Below are 17,157 nucleotides of genomic sequence, written 5' to 3'. Positions count from 1 at the left end.
AGACGAAATGACAAAGCCATTGAAAACTCACACACATAAAGTCGAGTGATTGGGGTTCGAATCCCAATAATGACGCCCGATTCTAACAATTTCGACATTTTTGTCAGTTGAGCTAGAATTTAGGGACAACAGGACAATTTTTTATTATTTAATAAAACTTTTTGACCGTAATAATAATTTTTTTTATTATTTAATAAAACTAAATATATAAAAATGTTGTTTTGCATAGTTGGATGGTGTTTTATTCTTGGTTTTTGTTGATTAGTCGTTCGTGAAAACAAACATTTTCCAATTATTATTAAATTAATTAACGCCAGTTATTTTTTAGTTTACCATAAACTAATAAATATTGTGAAGCTATTATATTTGGTCTAGTACTGAGGGGTTTGTTAGTATGCATGAGGTTCTAAGTTTGATTTTCTTTCGCAATGTTGTAAAAAAAAACTATTATTGTTCATTCATGTTAACTTTTTGAATCAGATGTTTATTTATTTCCTGTAAAATTATCTTACCGGCAGTTTTAGACTTTTAGTCCATACTATTGAGTTGAGGCAATATTTGTTTTCGAATGTTTTTTTTTTTGTTTAAAACATCATAACTAGTTAGGTACAAAATCCACTGTATGCGGCCAAAAATAATAATAAAATCGAGCTACTTTAAACATTTTATTATCCAGGCTTTCCATACATTTTTTACTTAATTAGTAAAATGATCTCTTAAAAATATTTTGGTTTTAGATTGATCTCTTGAGAAAAAAAGGTCCGAATAGGTTCCTTACAGAAAAAAGTTCGAATAAGTCTCTTAAAGACATCTCCATTAATCAGTTTGGTCAAAAAATGTCCGAATAACACAAAATTGATTAACTGATCTGTCTTTAAGGACCTATTCCACTTTTTTTTTTTTTCTTTAGGGAACTTATTCAGATTTTTTTAAAAGATTAATGTAAAACCAAAAATGTGATTAAACATAGATTTTCGTTTCTAAAACAGGGGAAAAAAAACATATTTGAACCCACACGGCCACACTAATCTTTCCTTTCCTTTTGTGAATCAAACAAAGGAAATTTTTGTTCTGTTATCGAAATTTCTTCGCTCAAAAATCATTCTAAAAGGCAATGGTCCTAAAAATATACTCACCGATCCAAACCAAACTGCCAGCACTGGTATACGCGGCAAAAGATAATACTCCCTGAAACTTTTTCAATTTCTTCGCTCAAAAATCAATCTAAAATATAAACCCTAGAAAACTTGATTTTAAACTGCTTCAGATCCATCGTCTCTACTCCTTATCCCAGCGTTCCAAATTCATTCCATTCACTAACTGCAACTCAAATCACAACTCTTCAGGTATTTCTTTTTTCTCTGATGAATTTACTTTTTTAGCTTTTCCCAATCAATTTACAATTCCACTTCTTAGGGTTAATAATTTATTATTTTTTATTTGTTAGTCTGATTAGGTACTTTTCGGAATGACTGATTCTGCATCTGAGATTATTATTCCGCCAACAATGACGAAGAGAATAAAGCTCAGCGAGTCTGAAATTGAAGACAGACTCGGCGATTTACCCGAAACTGTTATTCTTCACATACTCTCATTTTTGAATGCCAAACAGGCGGTTGAAACTTGCGTTCTGTCCAAAAGATGGAAGGATCTCTGGAAACGTCTTCCAAAACTTATTTTGTGTTCTGATGACTATGGAACTTATAAGATATTCACCGAATTTGTGTCTAAGGTTTTAGCTCTTCGCGATTCCTCTATGGCACTGCAGGCTCTCGATTTTAAGCCTCAAAATGGTCGGTCTCACATGGTCAAACGAATTATAAATTATGCTATTTCACACAATGTCCAACAGTTAGGACTTTATGTCAATGGTCACATTACAGAAATTCCGTCTAAAGTGTTTTTTTGTCGGACTTTAACACATCTTAAGCTTTCGATTTACCCTGGTATTAACCGTGAAACAATGTTTCCAAAATCTCTTAATTTGCCAGCAATAACCAACTTGCAACTAGAGCATTTTACATTTTGTGTTGGCGATGATGACCGTGCTGAGCCATTTTCGAACTTTAATAGGTTGAATAGTTTGGTCATTTCGAAATGTACTGTGAGAGGTGGACGACATACTCTTTACATATCAAATGCGACACTTATCAATCTTACTATATATGATGACGGATACAACTTTTACAAAATTAATTTATGTACTCCATGTCTTTGTACATTTGTTTTTACGGGTATCCCATATCATAGACTTTCTGGGTGCAATGCTTCTTCTCTTAAGCATGTTGATATTGATGCCGATCTATTCTCATATCCTGATGACCCTCCCTTGTTTCTATTTAGCTGGCTGCTAGAGTTTGCTAATATAAAATCATTGACAGTCTCTGCAGCTACTCTTCAGGTATCTTAACTTGGCATGTGTTGAGGCTATTTTGACTTTTTTCTTAAGATTCCTTTTTATTTATTTATTTATTAATTTTACCAAATATTAATTTACTTCCATTAGACTAATACACATGCATTTCTCATTGCTTAGGTTCTCTCCTTAGTTCCTGATTTGTTGAATATTAAACTCCCTTCGTTGGTTAACTTGAAGTCATTGAGAGTTATTATAAAACCACTTGGATATGGATTTCGTAAGAGACTATGCGATGTCAAGTTACGTAAAGTCAAGTCAAAGAAAAAAGCTGCAAGGTTAAGAAAAGCATTTGAAAAAGGATTGGAACCATCCCCACTCGTACCTGAAGGAATAGTGGACTTCTTGCTTCAAAATTCACCCTCGGCGGAAGTTGACTTCATAGATAAAGAAATGCTAGCTCGTAGAGCGAGAAGTTTATAATTGGTTAGTTGTTTTGTTTCCTTCTCTGTTTCTGTTTCCCAAAGTCTCTTTGGTTATAACCAATTATTAGTTGATAGATTACTAGTCTGTCGATAAAGAAATAAATTGTATTACATATATATACTCAAATGATTGTGTCTAGTCCCAACATAAGTGGATGATCTATAGTAAGGGTTATATACTTATATTTTATATATTAATAAATATGGAGAAATTACATATGAATGAAAGGTGAACGGGAAACAAGCTGCCCTGCTAATCCTTTTTGAATGACAAAACCAATTCTCTTAAAAACAACATTCATAGCTCTAGGTGACACAACATTGCTATTCATAACCCTTTGAACTCTTTGTAGAAGACTCACAACCTCTGGTGCGAGGAAGCCAAAAGTGTCAAATGCAAATGGTATGAAAGAATGTTGATTGTCAGAACATGTTTTTTCATGTTTGGCCACTTTACTTGAAGCAACTTTGAGAGCTGTTTGTCCTACAGTAAAAGTCTCGGCTCTCAATCCAACAAGTGACGAAACTCCAGTCAAATCTACACATGCATGCTTCCCTCCTACCCACCATACACCATAACATCCGTCGGTCTGAGAGTTGATCATCCTTCTCGTGGGTCGGTCAAAAAGTTCACGGACGTCTCTTTTTTCGTAGATATTCCTGCGCGCCTAAAAGCAGGCGCCTTGTTTTATAGTTTGTGTGAGTACAAAGTGTTATATTGCTTTTGATATTCTGTAAAAATGTGTCAGTGTGCGTGTGTACACTGCTTCTTTAATCATTTGTACCTATGTTGTCAAAGCGGAAAATTGACGCGACGCGGACAACCCAAAATTGACGCGACGCAGTAATGCGGAGAATCGCGGGCGCTATTTAAGTGACGCGGACAATAAAAATAAAAATTACATAATAAATATCAAGCTATCAATCAATCATCAAAATACATATACTAATAAAAGTAGCATAATAATTAAAATACCAATCATCCAAATCCAAATACTTACTACACACAGTAGTAGTATTCCAAAATCCAAAATACCAATAAAAGACAAGTCTTAAACAAAACATAAAATTCAAGGAAAGTAAGAAACAAACAAAGACTTAAGTACTTAGTTCTAAACATCAAATATAAATTCAAGCGTCATTATTAAAATGAAACAGAGAAGCAGAGAAAGAAGAACGATGAAATTTTGCGCGTCTTTGTTTGTCTCCAAACACAAAACGGCGATGGGGAATGGAGAGAAAGAGGCGTAACAACATGATAAAGAATTAGGGTTTAACGAAATTTCACAGTTATTCTCTAAAACATTTAAAAATTAAGGGCAAAATCGTCGTTTTGTTGTTCAATTAAAAGCGGTGCTACGAAACTGCTACTCTCGCGACGCGCTATAGCGCCCGCTTCACATAAATATCGGCTGCTACACCCTGGATGGCCGTAGCGCCTTGGGCTGACTCGGTGACCTCCATTTTGTCGTGTCGCGCTGCTATAGTGGTTGTAGCGGCCGCTATTGACAACAAAGATTTGTACTACCAATTCGAATTAGCTAAGGTTGGCCCTTACCAAGGGCAACAAAGTCTCTTAGCACAGGATCTGCTTATTAGGGGGCTTCAAATTTTCCGTTCATATGATATGGTATAGGCCCAATCCATATGGTTGATGAATTTTCTTCAAAAAGTGTTAGTAGAATGACTCTTTTTAAGTTGCTAAAAGGTTGATAGTAATATTAGTTTGAAGTTGGATTTTGATGTTATTTACAAGGATGACTATTTTTTATGTTATTGATGTTATTTTAAAGTTTTTTATGTTATTTACAATTGAAATAGAGGTTCCTTTTATTAGATGATCAATTTTAATTCTAGAATAGTGACTCCAAATTGTTCTTGTAATTAACTTCTAGCTTATTGGCAGAAAGGCAGTTCACAGCCTGAGATAAGCATTAGCTGCCAACTTGTAAAAAAAGAGCTTGTGTGCATCTTGAATCACATATTGGTCTATTTTAACTTAGTATTGAACTTAGAGGAACTTCGCAATTGAGTTAAGTGTTTGTTTTTCCGACTAACAAAAAAAGTCCTAAATTTATTCATATTCATGGAGAAATTAAAGAAGCCCACTTGAACTTTACTAATGAAACGTAAAAAGAAACTTCTGCTACACTTGTAAATGCAAATGTAAGAGTTTTGATGGTAACTTACTTCTCTATAAGATTCATTCGACTTCTTACATTACCTACATTTGACCTATAGGTACCTGGTTGATCCTTATAATCCTCCAGATAGAAGTATGGGCACACCTGATAAGTTTTATTAGAAGATATGAAGTGATCCATTATGTCGGATGCAGCTCTTGAAGGAGTGATACGAGGCAATTACCAATGCAGCTCTTGTTATGTTGTACCACCCAAAGGATAGATCTCTCACGACTTTTGTTGTAAGAAGAATGATCTTCATTTCTTTCGTGTCCCCTGATACCATATTTGGTAGTGTAGTGTTTTCTTAGTGTCCTTTGACAATGATTTTCCTTCTCTTGTTATTTTACTCTGCACTTGGGCATTGGTCCCTCAAGTATCTTTATCGTTATTTATTTAATATTATTGTTAGATCATTTCAAAATTTTGGAAGCGGAAATGTGTAGAATTCAAGCCACTAGATTAATTAATTTTAAGTGGAACTCTTAACTATCAGTAGATGATGATCGATCGGAGAAAGATAAGTCAAGGTGGACCCGAAGAGGAAGGAAGAGCGGTCGTCCTAAACGAAGAGCGGTTGCTGAGAGTGAAATGAACGGATTTGGCCGGATGGAGAGTAATAAAAATCTTATGAAATCGGGTGATATGATCCTTTCAAAAAACAATCATGTAAAATTGCATTATTTGATAATAGATGTATATGCGATGAGTTTAAATTTCGGATTTATTTATTTATTTAAGGGTGAGATTTATAATGTTAATTGATAAAAAAAAAAAGTATGAATAATTTTGCATTCTTTTTCTTTGTTTTTTTAGACCAAAAGCAATGGTGGTGTTGAAACCACTCTCAACTGCAAAAAGTAGCTCAATGGTGTGTTTAAGTTAGTGTTGAAAATGACATGGAGGGGAGAGATGATGCAAAAACTCAACACAGTTGAACGATATCAAGGGGGACACGCGGCAAAATTTCTGTGGCTTAAAGCAGGCGCGTGTAACACACGCGCACAGGGTGAGAGTGGCGCTGCCACGTGGCTGGCTGAATTTTTATCCAAAATTGGTTGCAAATTATTTCGTTGCAAATTAATTTTTTTTTACCAAAATTCATGATTTTTTTTTGTCTATAAATAGAGACTTGATTCATTTGATTTGGACACAAAAAAAATTCGATTTTTTCACTATATTAATGTTTTTTTTTTTTGAAAAAGCTAAAATGAGATATATTACCACAACAGCCTTCCCAGCACAAGATGTGCCAGGATAGACTACAAGAGTTTACAAAGAGTCAAATAAGCAAAACCAGATACAAATCATACAAAGCCCAAACAAATCAAAGGATTAGACCACCAGCTATGGTAGTTATAAGCTAACGTAACACTCGTCGACTTCAACCGCCTAAAAGAAAATAGCTTGATCTTGTCCAACAACATATGGGGCGTATCTGCTGATCCTGTGAACAATCGATGGTTTCGCTCCGTCCATACAACCCACACGCAAGCAAGCCAAATGAGCTGTAAAAAAGATCGACGCGCACGAGAGCCACCTGCTGAAGATGCAAACTGAACAAAATGGTCACGCAGAGTAGTGAAATCCACCAAAGGAATACCAATCCACGAACGCACTAAATCCCAAAGAGAAACCGCTGTACTGCAAGAGATAAACAAGTGATAGACTGACTCGGCCTCTCCACATCCAAAAACGCAAGACTGAGCTGTAGAAGATAGAACGCCTCGAATGATCAGATTGTCCTTTGTGGGCAACCTGTCATGCAAATATAAACGCCACACGAAAATAGAAACCTTCAAAGGAACCTGAGGGTGCCAAATGAGATTATCCGCGCCATCCATAGTAACCGATACATGAGAAGTAAGAAGCTGGTATGCTCCTCTAACAGAGTAACCTGTGTCAGGATCTGGGCGCCAATGCCACCTATCAATAGAATGAGCCTGCAAGAAAATGTTAAGAAGTAAAGACTGACACTCCCCCAACATCTCCTCCTCTCATGCCCTCAACTACCTCCGCCACTCCCACGCCTCGCCACCCTCACCCCACCCTAACGCAAACATCTTAGCCACCGTACGCGATTTGGTCTCTGCCAACTCAAATAGACGCTCAAACCGCTGACACAAAGGAAACCCATCCACCCAGGGATCGGTCCAGAAAAAAGTATCTGATCCGTCCCCCACCCTCTTCACAACCTGCTCCCCGAACCAACTGCCCCCTGTCTCACTCCCTCCATCCCTAATGCGTGCAATCTCCCTCCACCACGACGACCCTCTCCTACCTCCATCTCGAAGTCTACCATCCTCAATCCCATAACGAGTTGCCAGCACTCTAAACCATAACCCCTCTCAGTCCACTAGCATCCTCCAACACCATTTACCCAAAAGAGCCTGATTAAACTCCCTCACCCTCCTGACCCCCAAAACTCCACTCTCCTTATCTAAGCAAATAGAGTTCCAACTAACCCAATAAATTTTCCGAGATCCCTCACAACCCCCCCAAAAAAATTTAATGAAAAGTGATTCAATAGAGGAAATAGTACCTGAGGGAGCTTTGAAGAAGGAAAGAGTGTAGACAGGTAGAGAAGTCAAGACAGCCTTTAACAGAACCAGACGACCACCAAAAGACAAGAAACGACTCTTCCACCCAGACAATCTATTCTTTATATTAATGTTATTATTATCTCTCTATTAGTGTTAATCTTGAAGTATTAGTATTTTTTTTTGGTGAAATGGATCCCAATAATCATTTCAACAGTCAAAATTCTTCTAATTATCCGAACAATTTTCAAAATCCCAACAATTATCAAAATCCCAATAATTTTCAAAATTCAAATCAATTTTCCAACCAACATCCTCAAAACATACCTAATTTTGGTTTTGCACCAAATTTCAACTAGTCATCCTCTGTTCCAAACTTTCATCCTCAAAACGTTGCTTTTGTGTTGTATTGCATTTTAAATTATTTGTATCGTACTAATTACGTTACTTGTGGGTTGTATTTTAAATTAAGTTAAGATAATTTGTATTATATAAATTATTTAAATAAATTTTGTTTTTATTAAAAAAAAGTAAAATAAATCGTTAAGTGTTAATTATTTTAATTTAATTTTAATCGATAATTGTAATTTTATGTAATCATAAAAACAAAAATTTAAATTTAAATAAGAACATGAAATAAAAAGTGGTGGGATAGAGAAAGTAGTGGGGTAGAGTGTTGAATGAAAAAACCATCCGAAAAGATAAAAGTTGAATGTGTGTTGAATGATTAGGTGGAAGAAAGAGAAAATGATGTGGAGGGTTGAGAAGTGAAAAAATAGTGTTGAATGTGTTGAACCATTGTACATGATGTTAGTGCATGACAATATTAATTATGTAAATGTACTATTTTAAATAATTAACGTAAACAACAAAATCATGAAAAATTTTGTAAGTCGATACACTCATTTTTTTTTTTGTCAGGTAGTCTAGTGGCTTGAAATTTCACCTTTAAATGTGGATAAGTGGAATGTTCGGGATTCGAACCTCGATTCTGCATATAAAATGTTGATGTCCCTAAGCCACAGGGACATTTTAATTTCTATTTAGTACGAATTTTGTATTTCTAATAAGGGGATCTCAACGAGATAGAGACAATGTGAATAATTGAAGTATCCGATGAATAATTAATTTTTTTTTTATAAGCGAATAATTGAATACGTTCTATTTTAAGTAGAAAATGATATTATTATTTTCACTCGGATACTATTATATAATAGGAAAAAACTTATATGCATTTCTTTATATACAGTTTTTCCTGTTCCTCTCACAAAAAGATAATTATTTATATTTTTTAATTAATAAAAGAAAAAGAAAATTGTTTTTAAATAAAAATAACTTCCCCATGTATCTAGAACAGTAAAAACTGTGTATATGGAACTGTACATAAGTTTGGTCCTATATAATATATGAAACTGCCTGATGTTAATTAAGTAAGATTTTTTTTTTCTTTCACTACCAGTTTAATCTGGTTCGGAGGATAGTTCTGTCATCAAATGGTTCCAGCCCCCTTCCGATCGTAATTGCGGGGGATCAAACCGTGATCCTCCATACCAAGTTCAGCGCCAATCGCCACTGAACCAACTAACGATTGGTTAATTAAGTAAGATTTTATTGATGGAACAATTTCAAAATTTAATTACCTCGCCCGGAATTTTAGATTGCCAAGGTTTCTTTCTTTAAGAACCGGAGGATTAACAAAAAAAAATAAAATTGGTAGAGGTTGTGGGAGTGTCAAATCTTTGCAAACTCATTCAGCAACTACTACACTCTAGGTATTTTCTATTTCTCAAATCCACGTTCTACGTTTTCCCTATTGTTTTATTCAATAAAATTTATGATTTTCCTCAAATCAACACAATAATCCCGTTTTTTTTTTCTTTCTTTTTTCTGACTATTAGGTACTTATCCAAATGTCTAATTCTGTTGACAATGAAAGTGAAAACAAAGACAGACTGAGCGACTTACCTGACTGTGTTATCATTCACATAATGTTACTTTTGAATATCAAATAAGCTGTTGGAACTTGTGTTCTGTCCACGAGATGGAAGGATATGTGGAAACATCTTCCCGCCCTTATATTGCAGAAATCAGACATTCGAACTATCAAGATATTTACTAAATGTGTCTAAGGTTCTATCTCTTCGTGATTCCTCTATCTCTTTGAAGTCTTTCGATTTTGAGCGTTATAATTGTCGCTTTGAGTCACAAATACTCAAAATGGTTGTGAATTATGCACTTTCTCACAGTGTCCAATAGTTAGGACTTTATGTCAATGGTGACATTGCACAAATTCCGTTTTCATGTGAGACTTTAACACATCTTAAGCTTTCCATTCACAATGGCATAGGTCAAGAAACACTATTTCCAAAATCTCTCAATTTACCGGCATTAACTAGCTTGCAACTAGAGAATTTCACATTTTGTGTTGGAGATAATGACTGTGCTGAACCATTTTCAATCCTTAATAGGTTGAATAATTTACTTATTTCTGATTGTACCGTGAAAGGTACGGACACCCTCTGCATATCAAGTGCAACAATTGTCAATTTAACGATATACAATAACTCAAATGACTATTACAAAATTGAGCTATGTACTCCAAGTCTTTGTACGTTTGCTTTTTATGGTACTCCTTATCAGAGTATCTGCGAGAAATGTTTCTTGTCTTAAACATGTGGATATTCATGCCGAAGCAGAAGTAGTTTCATATAGCCTGGGCCTCCTATGTTTCTATTCAGCCGGCTCATAGAGTTTGCTAATATAGAATCGTTGACAGTCACTGCAACTACTCTTCAGGTATTTTAACTTAGCATGTTTTGAGAGGATTTTACTTTCTTCTTAAGATACACTTTTATTGTTTTCTAAACTTCATAAAAAATTATTTAACTTGCATTATACTAATTCGTGTGCGTCCCTTATTGCTTAGGTTCTCTCCTTATTTCCTGGAATGTTTAAGTTCAACTTCCCTTCTTTGGGTAACTTGAAGTCATTGAGAGTGGAATTTGATGAAATTCCATACGAATTTCGCATGTTACTGTGCAAGGTCGAGTTAGTGACAGTTGAGTCAGAGGAAGAAACTTCCCGGATCAAAAAAAGCATTTGAATTAGGATACGAACCGTCTCCAATGGTGGACTTCTTGCTTCAAAATTCGCCCTCCGCAGAAGTTGACTACGTAGATTTCACAAAAAAACCTCTTAGACCGAGACGTTTATGATTGGTTTGTTTTACTTTTACGTTTATTTTTATCATTATCTCTTTGGTTATCGAGGTCTTCAAAACCCATGACCCATGACCCATGTTTGTGTTGGGAATAATGCCTAAATATCTTTTTTGGAAGATCTTAGATTTAAATATTATTTAGATTTATATTTAAAATATGATAATATTAGGTTTTATGATTTATATTTCTATTTAGAATATTTAAGATTTGTTTAGAATTTATTATAGGATTAGTTTTGTTTTAAAAATATATGATTTGTTTTTATGTAGCTCTATATATAGAGCCATAAGTATAATGAATAAAATAAGAACTTTAGTATTTTTCATATAACCATATATTTGAGGAGAGTTTTCTCCCTAAATTTATATCTCACCAAATTCCGCAATACAAAAACACAAAAAACCATATCAGTTGATCTTCAAAATCCATGATTACAAGACAGATGGAAAGTGTGGAGAAGCTCTGCTGTCTAGGTATAGCAGTATTTAGTATGCAATATTGATGCTGGTTGAAGTGCTGAATTTTGTTTATGTGATGTTTATGTTATTTGATTTGATGATCTTCCTTGAGTATTTGGTGATTTTGGTCTGTTCATTTTAGACCGAGACATTTATATAATTTGTTTGTTTTATTTATTTTTCATTCTATGTTTCTATTTATCAAGTTTAATTTCTTCGGTTATAACTAATTATTAGTAGGTAAATTACTAGTCTTTTGGCTAAAGAAATAAACTTTACATATATATTGACATGACTGTGTCTAGTCTCAACTTAAGTGGATGCTCTGATACTATGTGAAAGTATGTCTGTTTGCATTGCTTAATTAATCATTTGTGGTACCAATCTGAAATAACTTTTTGCTTAAGTATGACTCAGTACAGGTGCTTGATTTTAAAACTGTTTCCGGGACTGGACAATCTAGGGGTTAAGGGACCGGGGACAAAAATTTCAATTTTTGTCTCCCACTAAACCGTACGAGACAATTTTTTGTCTTTTGAACAAGCTGTCTTAAATATCAAAATAACCTGTTGCCCAAAAATATTGTACAAGACAAAATTTGTTCAATATCTTAAATTTTGTTCAATCTTTATGAAACTTAAGTTAGAATGAAGCTTCTGGTACATTTGTAAATACAAATGCAAGAGTTGTACTCTGTAGGTGACATAATTCTCTATTAGATTCATTTGACTCAATTTACATTGATTCAAATGTGTGATTTATTGATCTAATTGTAAATATAATATCATCTGGTGCATGATGCAATAACGTGTCACTTGTGTACCATAGAATCGATCGCATATAAATATAGACATACATGAAAACTTTTATTAGAAGATATTAAGTGACCCATTCTGTTGGGGGTTATAGATAGATAATGGTCATGTAACTCTAGAAATTTAAATTGTAATAGAGGAGTAGTTCTAGCTTGAACCACTCTCAACCATAACACCTTGAGGATTGAGATTAATTATGAGCACATTTGAGATCAAGAACAATAACATGTAATTCAACATGAAATGCAGAACAAGCTAGTTGTTTATGAGCATATATTTTTGATAGAAATGTATGTATGTATGTATGTAGCAGAGAAACTACATATTTTATTGAAGATCAACACATGTTAATGGACATCTTGCTCGCACGATTGAGCACGATTATTTTTTTGTGACGCCCATCAATGGAAATCTACAAGGATGCAAATGAGTTTGATTCTCTTTTATTTCGTGGCAAAGCCTTATTAAATATTCATCAAAACGATCTAATTAATTTTACTAGAAGTCAAACAAAAATCTTGCTCGACGATTGAGTCAAACTTGTATATTTTTTTTATACAAGAGAGGGCAAAAAGGCCAAGTCAAACTTGTATTTACCATTGCTATTGCATTTCATTTTCCCCGTGCCGAAACCTAAAAAACGTGAACATAACTATTACTACCCATTCTCTACACTCTTCTCTTTTGCATTCCATTTCATTCCAAACGAACAAACCGATGTTTTGTTTTCTCTCCGACGAGTAAATCCACTGCGAGCGAGGTATTATTTCTCATTTCTCATTGGATTTTTCATTTTCGATTTCCCCTTTTCCAGTTTCTAGGTTTTCTCAATTGTATCTACGTTTCCACTTTCTAGGTTTTCTCGATTGTATCTACATTGCAGTTATTCAAATACAACTTTGCTGAGTTTTAAATACTCACTATAGAATTGCAAAATTTCTCAGAAAATTGTTCTATTCTGTTTTAACCTTTTATGAATATATTATTAGGTATTAATCCAATGTCGGATTCAACTGATGAGATGACGATTGAATTAGCGACAAAGAGAGTAAAGCTCGACGATAGTGAAAATAAAGACAGACTCAGTGACTTACCTGAATCCATTATTCTTCACATAATGTCATTTTTAAATACTGAATATGCCGTTAGAACTTGCATTTTGTCTACAAAATGGAAAGATATCTGGAAACGTCTTCCTGCCCTTATATTGCGTTCCTATGAGTTTAGATCTATGGAGATATTCAAAAAAATTGTGTCCAATGTTTTATCTCTTCGTGATTCCTCTATCTCATTGCAGTCTCTCGATTTTGAGCGTTATAATTGTCGCTTTGAGACAGAAATGCTCAAAACGGTTGTGAATTATGCTCTTACTCACAATGTCCAACGAATAGGACTTTATGTCAATGGTGGTGACATTGCACAAATTCCGCCTACCATGTTTTCATGTGAGACTTTAACACATCTTAAGCTTTCCATTCACAATGGCATCCGTCATAAAACAGTACTATTTCCAGAATCTCTCAATTTGCCGGCATTAACTAGCTTGCAACTAGGGAATTTCACATTTTGTGTTCGCGATAATGACAGTGCTGAACCATTTTCAATCCTTAATAGGTTGAATAACTTGCTTATTTCCGATTGTACCGTGAAAGGTACAGACACCCTCTGCATATCAAGTGCAACACTTGTCAATTTAACGATATACAATAACTCAAATGACTATTACAAAATTGAGCTACGTACTCCAAGTCTTTGTACGTTTGCTTTTTGTGGTACTCCTTGTCAGAGTATCTCTGGGAGCAATGTTTCTTCTCTTAAACATGTGGATATTCATGCAGAAGCAGAAGTAGTTTCATATAGCCTCGGACCTCCTATGTTTCTGTTTAGCTGGCTCCTAGAGTTTGCTAATATAAAATCCTTGACCGTCACTGCAACTACTCTTCAGGTACTTTAACTTAGCATGTTTTGAGACGATTTTACTCTCTTCTTAAGATACACTTTTATTGTTTTTTAAGCTTCATAAACAATTATTTAACTTGCATTATACTAATTCGCGTGCGTCCCTTATTGCTTAGGTTCTCTCCTTATTTCCTGGCATGTTTAAGTTCAACTTCCCTTCCTTGGGTAACTTGAAGTCATTGAGAGTGGAGTTTGATGAAATTCCATACAAATTTCGCATGTTACTGTGCAAGGTCAAGTTACTGACAGTTGAGTCAGAGGAAGAAACAGCCCGGATAACAAAAGCATTTGAATTAGGATCCGAACCGTCTCCACCCATACCTGTTGGAATGGTGGACTTCTTGCTTCAAAATTCATCCTCTGCAGAAGTTAAGTACGTCGATTGCACAAAAAAACCTCTTAGACCGAGACGTTTATAATTGGTTTGTTATAATCCATGATTACAAGACAGATGGGAAAGTGTGGAGAAGCTCTGCTATTTATGCATAACAGTACTTACTATGCAATATTGATGCTGGTTGAAATGCTGAATTTTGTTTATGTAATGTTTATGTTATTGATACTAGTATTTGGTTAGTTCATTGAGATCAAACCTTGGCTACATGAATTTTAGAGATATAACTTTGGTGGTTGATATTCTGTGTCATTCAAAGTATTGACACATTTGATGATATTTTAGGTATGTGCTAATTGGTGTTCTTCCTTACCATTTTCATTGCCCTTAAACTACCTTCAAGTCTTTTAATATTACTACAATGACTTCTTGTCAAACTATTCTCCACTTCCATTGCTAACTAGCTATTGATATTTGGTTACAATATATATATATATATATATATATATATATATATATATATGAGTCAGGATCCGTTGACACCAACTAGTTTGACACCAAATGTTACACCTCTCAATAACGTTTTAACCGATATAAATTTTATAAAATCCACCGTTGGATTGAAAGTTTACATCATATAGATCATTTGTGTAAAATTTCGGACAAATCCAAAATCATTTGATATGCTATTGAGACACATAAAGATTAACGGCATTTAAAAAAATACAAAAACCGTTAATTTTGATGTATCTCAATAACATATCAAATGATTTTGGATTTATTTGAAATTTTACACAAATGATCTATATGATGTAAACTTTCAATCCAACGGTGGATTTTATAAAATTTATATCGGTTAAAACGTTATTGAGAGGTGTAACATTTGGTGTCAAACTAGTTGGTGTCAACGGATCCTGACTCTATATATATATATATATATATATATATATATATATATATATATATATATATATGGGGTTGCTAATTTGCAACAAACTAAAAACATGAAGATGTAAATTAGCAATGTGCACTTTTTATATTTGGACAAACAATACCCTTCTATCCTATTTTTTTTTTTTTTATTATAAGCCCCTTCTATCCTATTGTAAATCAATTTTAAACAAAAGATAATTTAGTAAATTTAGCTTAAAAAAACCATTTCCCAACCGTACCGGCATTAATCCTTTTCGGTGCAACTGAGAAAACGGTTACATTAGTATCCACAAATTGTTACATAATTGTTACATTTCCCAACAGTGAGACCATCATTCATAATTGTTACATTAGAGCATCCACAATGGAGATACTAATTTTTTAGTACTTAACTGGACCCCACATGTACACATCATTTATTTATAATTTTTTAATGATAGTACCTAATAAGTACTTAATCCCTCCAACTCAAATCTCTTAAAAAGTTCTAAACAAGTCCCACCAATAACACATTCCACCAATAATTATACATTATTATAAAATGGGACCCACAAAAACAAAATAGGTACCACTTCTTATTTTAGAACCAGTACCTATTAGGTACTCTTTGTGTTTTGCTCCAATAGGAGTACCTATTAGGTACTAGTACTTAAAAAAATAAGTACCCACCATTGGAGATGGTTGTTTGTGAAAAAAAGAAAGTAAAGTGTCGAACTTACAAAGTTGAAACATAAAATTGGGTGTAAATTAGCAAATAAATGCATAATATTTAATAAAATTTACTTAACTAACTCTCAATTTTCTAGCATAAAATAACTAAATATCAAAGTTTTATATTTGGTCATACCCCTTCAATTTATATGGAATGTGGACATTAATTTAAAATTTAGTCCAAGTGACAAACATGAGTTTGAATTAATGATGAAATTGGCGTCAAGAGATTATTGAGTTCTCCCTAGGACGAATCGTTCTAAGGAATTCAAATTTGATTCTTATAGCAGAAATAATTTTTGCTCAGACTTTACTTATCTTACGATTGAACTCTAGATTACCGGAGTTCTTTCTCTAGAAACAAGAAAATTAATACAAAAAGAAAAAAAAAAGGTTTGAATTCGGCTACTTCAGTTTGATTCATAGGTTTAGCTATACTTCTTTTTCTTTGGCAAAATTACACTAAAAGTCCTTTATTTTATTTTTTGGTAACATTTTGGTCCATTATCTTTTTTTTGTAACAATTTCGTCCTTTATCTTTTTTTTTGTAACACTTTGGTCCTTATCTCTTATTTATTTATAAAAAAATAAATGATCAAAGTGTTACAAATAAAAAAAGATAAAGGACCAAACTGTTACAAAAAAAGGGACTAAAGTGTTACAGATAAAAAAAATAAAGGACTAAAGTGTTACAAATAAAAGATAAAGGACCAAAATGTTACAGAAAAAAGATAAAGGACCAAAGTGTTACAAAAAAATAAGATAAAGGACATGTAGTGTAATTTTGCCTATTTCTTTCACAATTGTGCTAAACTGGTAATAAGTATTTATTTTGCTAATCAAAATATCAAATCCTATTTTAAATATGTGAGAGTCTTGCCCCGTTAGATCCATTATTGGCGTTCAATCCATTTTCTTTAAACAATTTCAGGTGTCAACTTTTAAAAGGGCTATAAAAAAACTATTTTGTGGGTTAAAATCAAGGTTATCAAAATCGGACCGGCCGGTCGGACTGTGAACCGTGAGTGAAAGAGGTTCGGTTAGGTGCAAAAAACGGACAGCAAGCCGACCGGAAAAAAATCGTTCGGACCGGTTACGAACCGGTTCAAACCAACGAACCGGCCAGGCGGTTCAGTAGTTTTAATTTTTTTTTTTTTGAAAA

At 33.8% G+C, this 17,157-nt stretch overlaps 2 protein-coding genes and 1 pseudogene across 3 annotated transcripts; all 3 read left to right on the top strand.

Annotated features, from left to right (window-relative positions):
- The first annotated feature begins 989 nt into the window (after positions 1-989).
- Positions 990-5,448, top strand: LOC123916929 (F-box protein At4g22280-like). 2 transcript variants are annotated; one of them, XM_045968520.1, is made up of 4 exons: positions 990-1,346; positions 1,457-2,401; positions 2,537-2,842; positions 5,083-5,448. In XM_045968520.1, exons 2-3 carry the CDS (start codon positions 1,469-1,471, stop codon positions 2,837-2,839), a joined length of 1,236 nt encoding a protein of 411 aa, XP_045824476.1. In that variant the 5' UTR covers positions 990-1,346; positions 1,457-1,468; the 3' UTR covers positions 2,840-2,842; positions 5,083-5,448. The 2 variants fall into 2 exon arrangements, with proteins under 2 accessions (XP_045824476.1, XP_045824475.1); XM_045968519.1 differs by having other exon boundaries at positions 1,448-2,401.
- A 4,026-nt stretch (positions 5,449-9,474) lies between these two features.
- LOC123915043 lies at positions 9,475-10,878 on the top strand (annotated as a pseudogene).
- A 2,180-nt stretch (positions 10,879-13,058) lies between these two features.
- On the top strand, positions 13,059-14,575 carry LOC123915042 (putative F-box/FBD/LRR-repeat protein At1g78760). The gene is made up of 2 exons (XM_045966198.1): positions 13,059-14,003; positions 14,134-14,575. The coding sequence occupies exons 1-2, from the start codon at positions 13,059-13,061 to the stop codon at positions 14,434-14,436; spliced, it is 1,248 nt and encodes a 415-aa protein (XP_045822154.1). The 3' UTR covers positions 14,437-14,575.
- Positions 14,576-17,157: the final 2,582 nt, after the last annotated feature.

This window comes from Trifolium pratense, linkage group LG3 (assembly GCF_020283565.1).
Source record: "Trifolium pratense cultivar HEN17-A07 linkage group LG3, ARS_RC_1.1, whole genome shotgun sequence".
NCBI lineage: Eukaryota > Viridiplantae > Streptophyta > Magnoliopsida > Fabales > Fabaceae > Trifolium > Trifolium pratense.
Note: the sequence above shows the minus strand (reverse complement) of the source record. Positions and strands in the feature narration are given on the sequence as shown.

Excerpts from the sequence above, each read along its gene's own strand:
- LOC123915042 (XM_045966198.1), top strand. The coding sequence starts at position 13,059 with ATGTCGGATTCAACTGATGAGATGACGATTGAATTAGCGACAAAGAGA. Across the intron at positions 14,004-14,133 it reads TCACTGCAACTACTCTTCAG|GTTCTCTCCTTATTTCCTGG; the intron begins GTACTTTAACTT and ends CTTATTGCTTAG.
- LOC123916929 (XM_045968520.1), top strand. The coding sequence starts at position 1,469 with ATGACTGATTCTGCATCTGAGATTATTATTCCGCCAACAATGACGAAG. Across the intron at positions 2,402-2,536 it reads TCTCTGCAGCTACTCTTCAG|GTTCTCTCCTTAGTTCCTGA; the intron begins GTATCTTAACTT and ends CTCATTGCTTAG.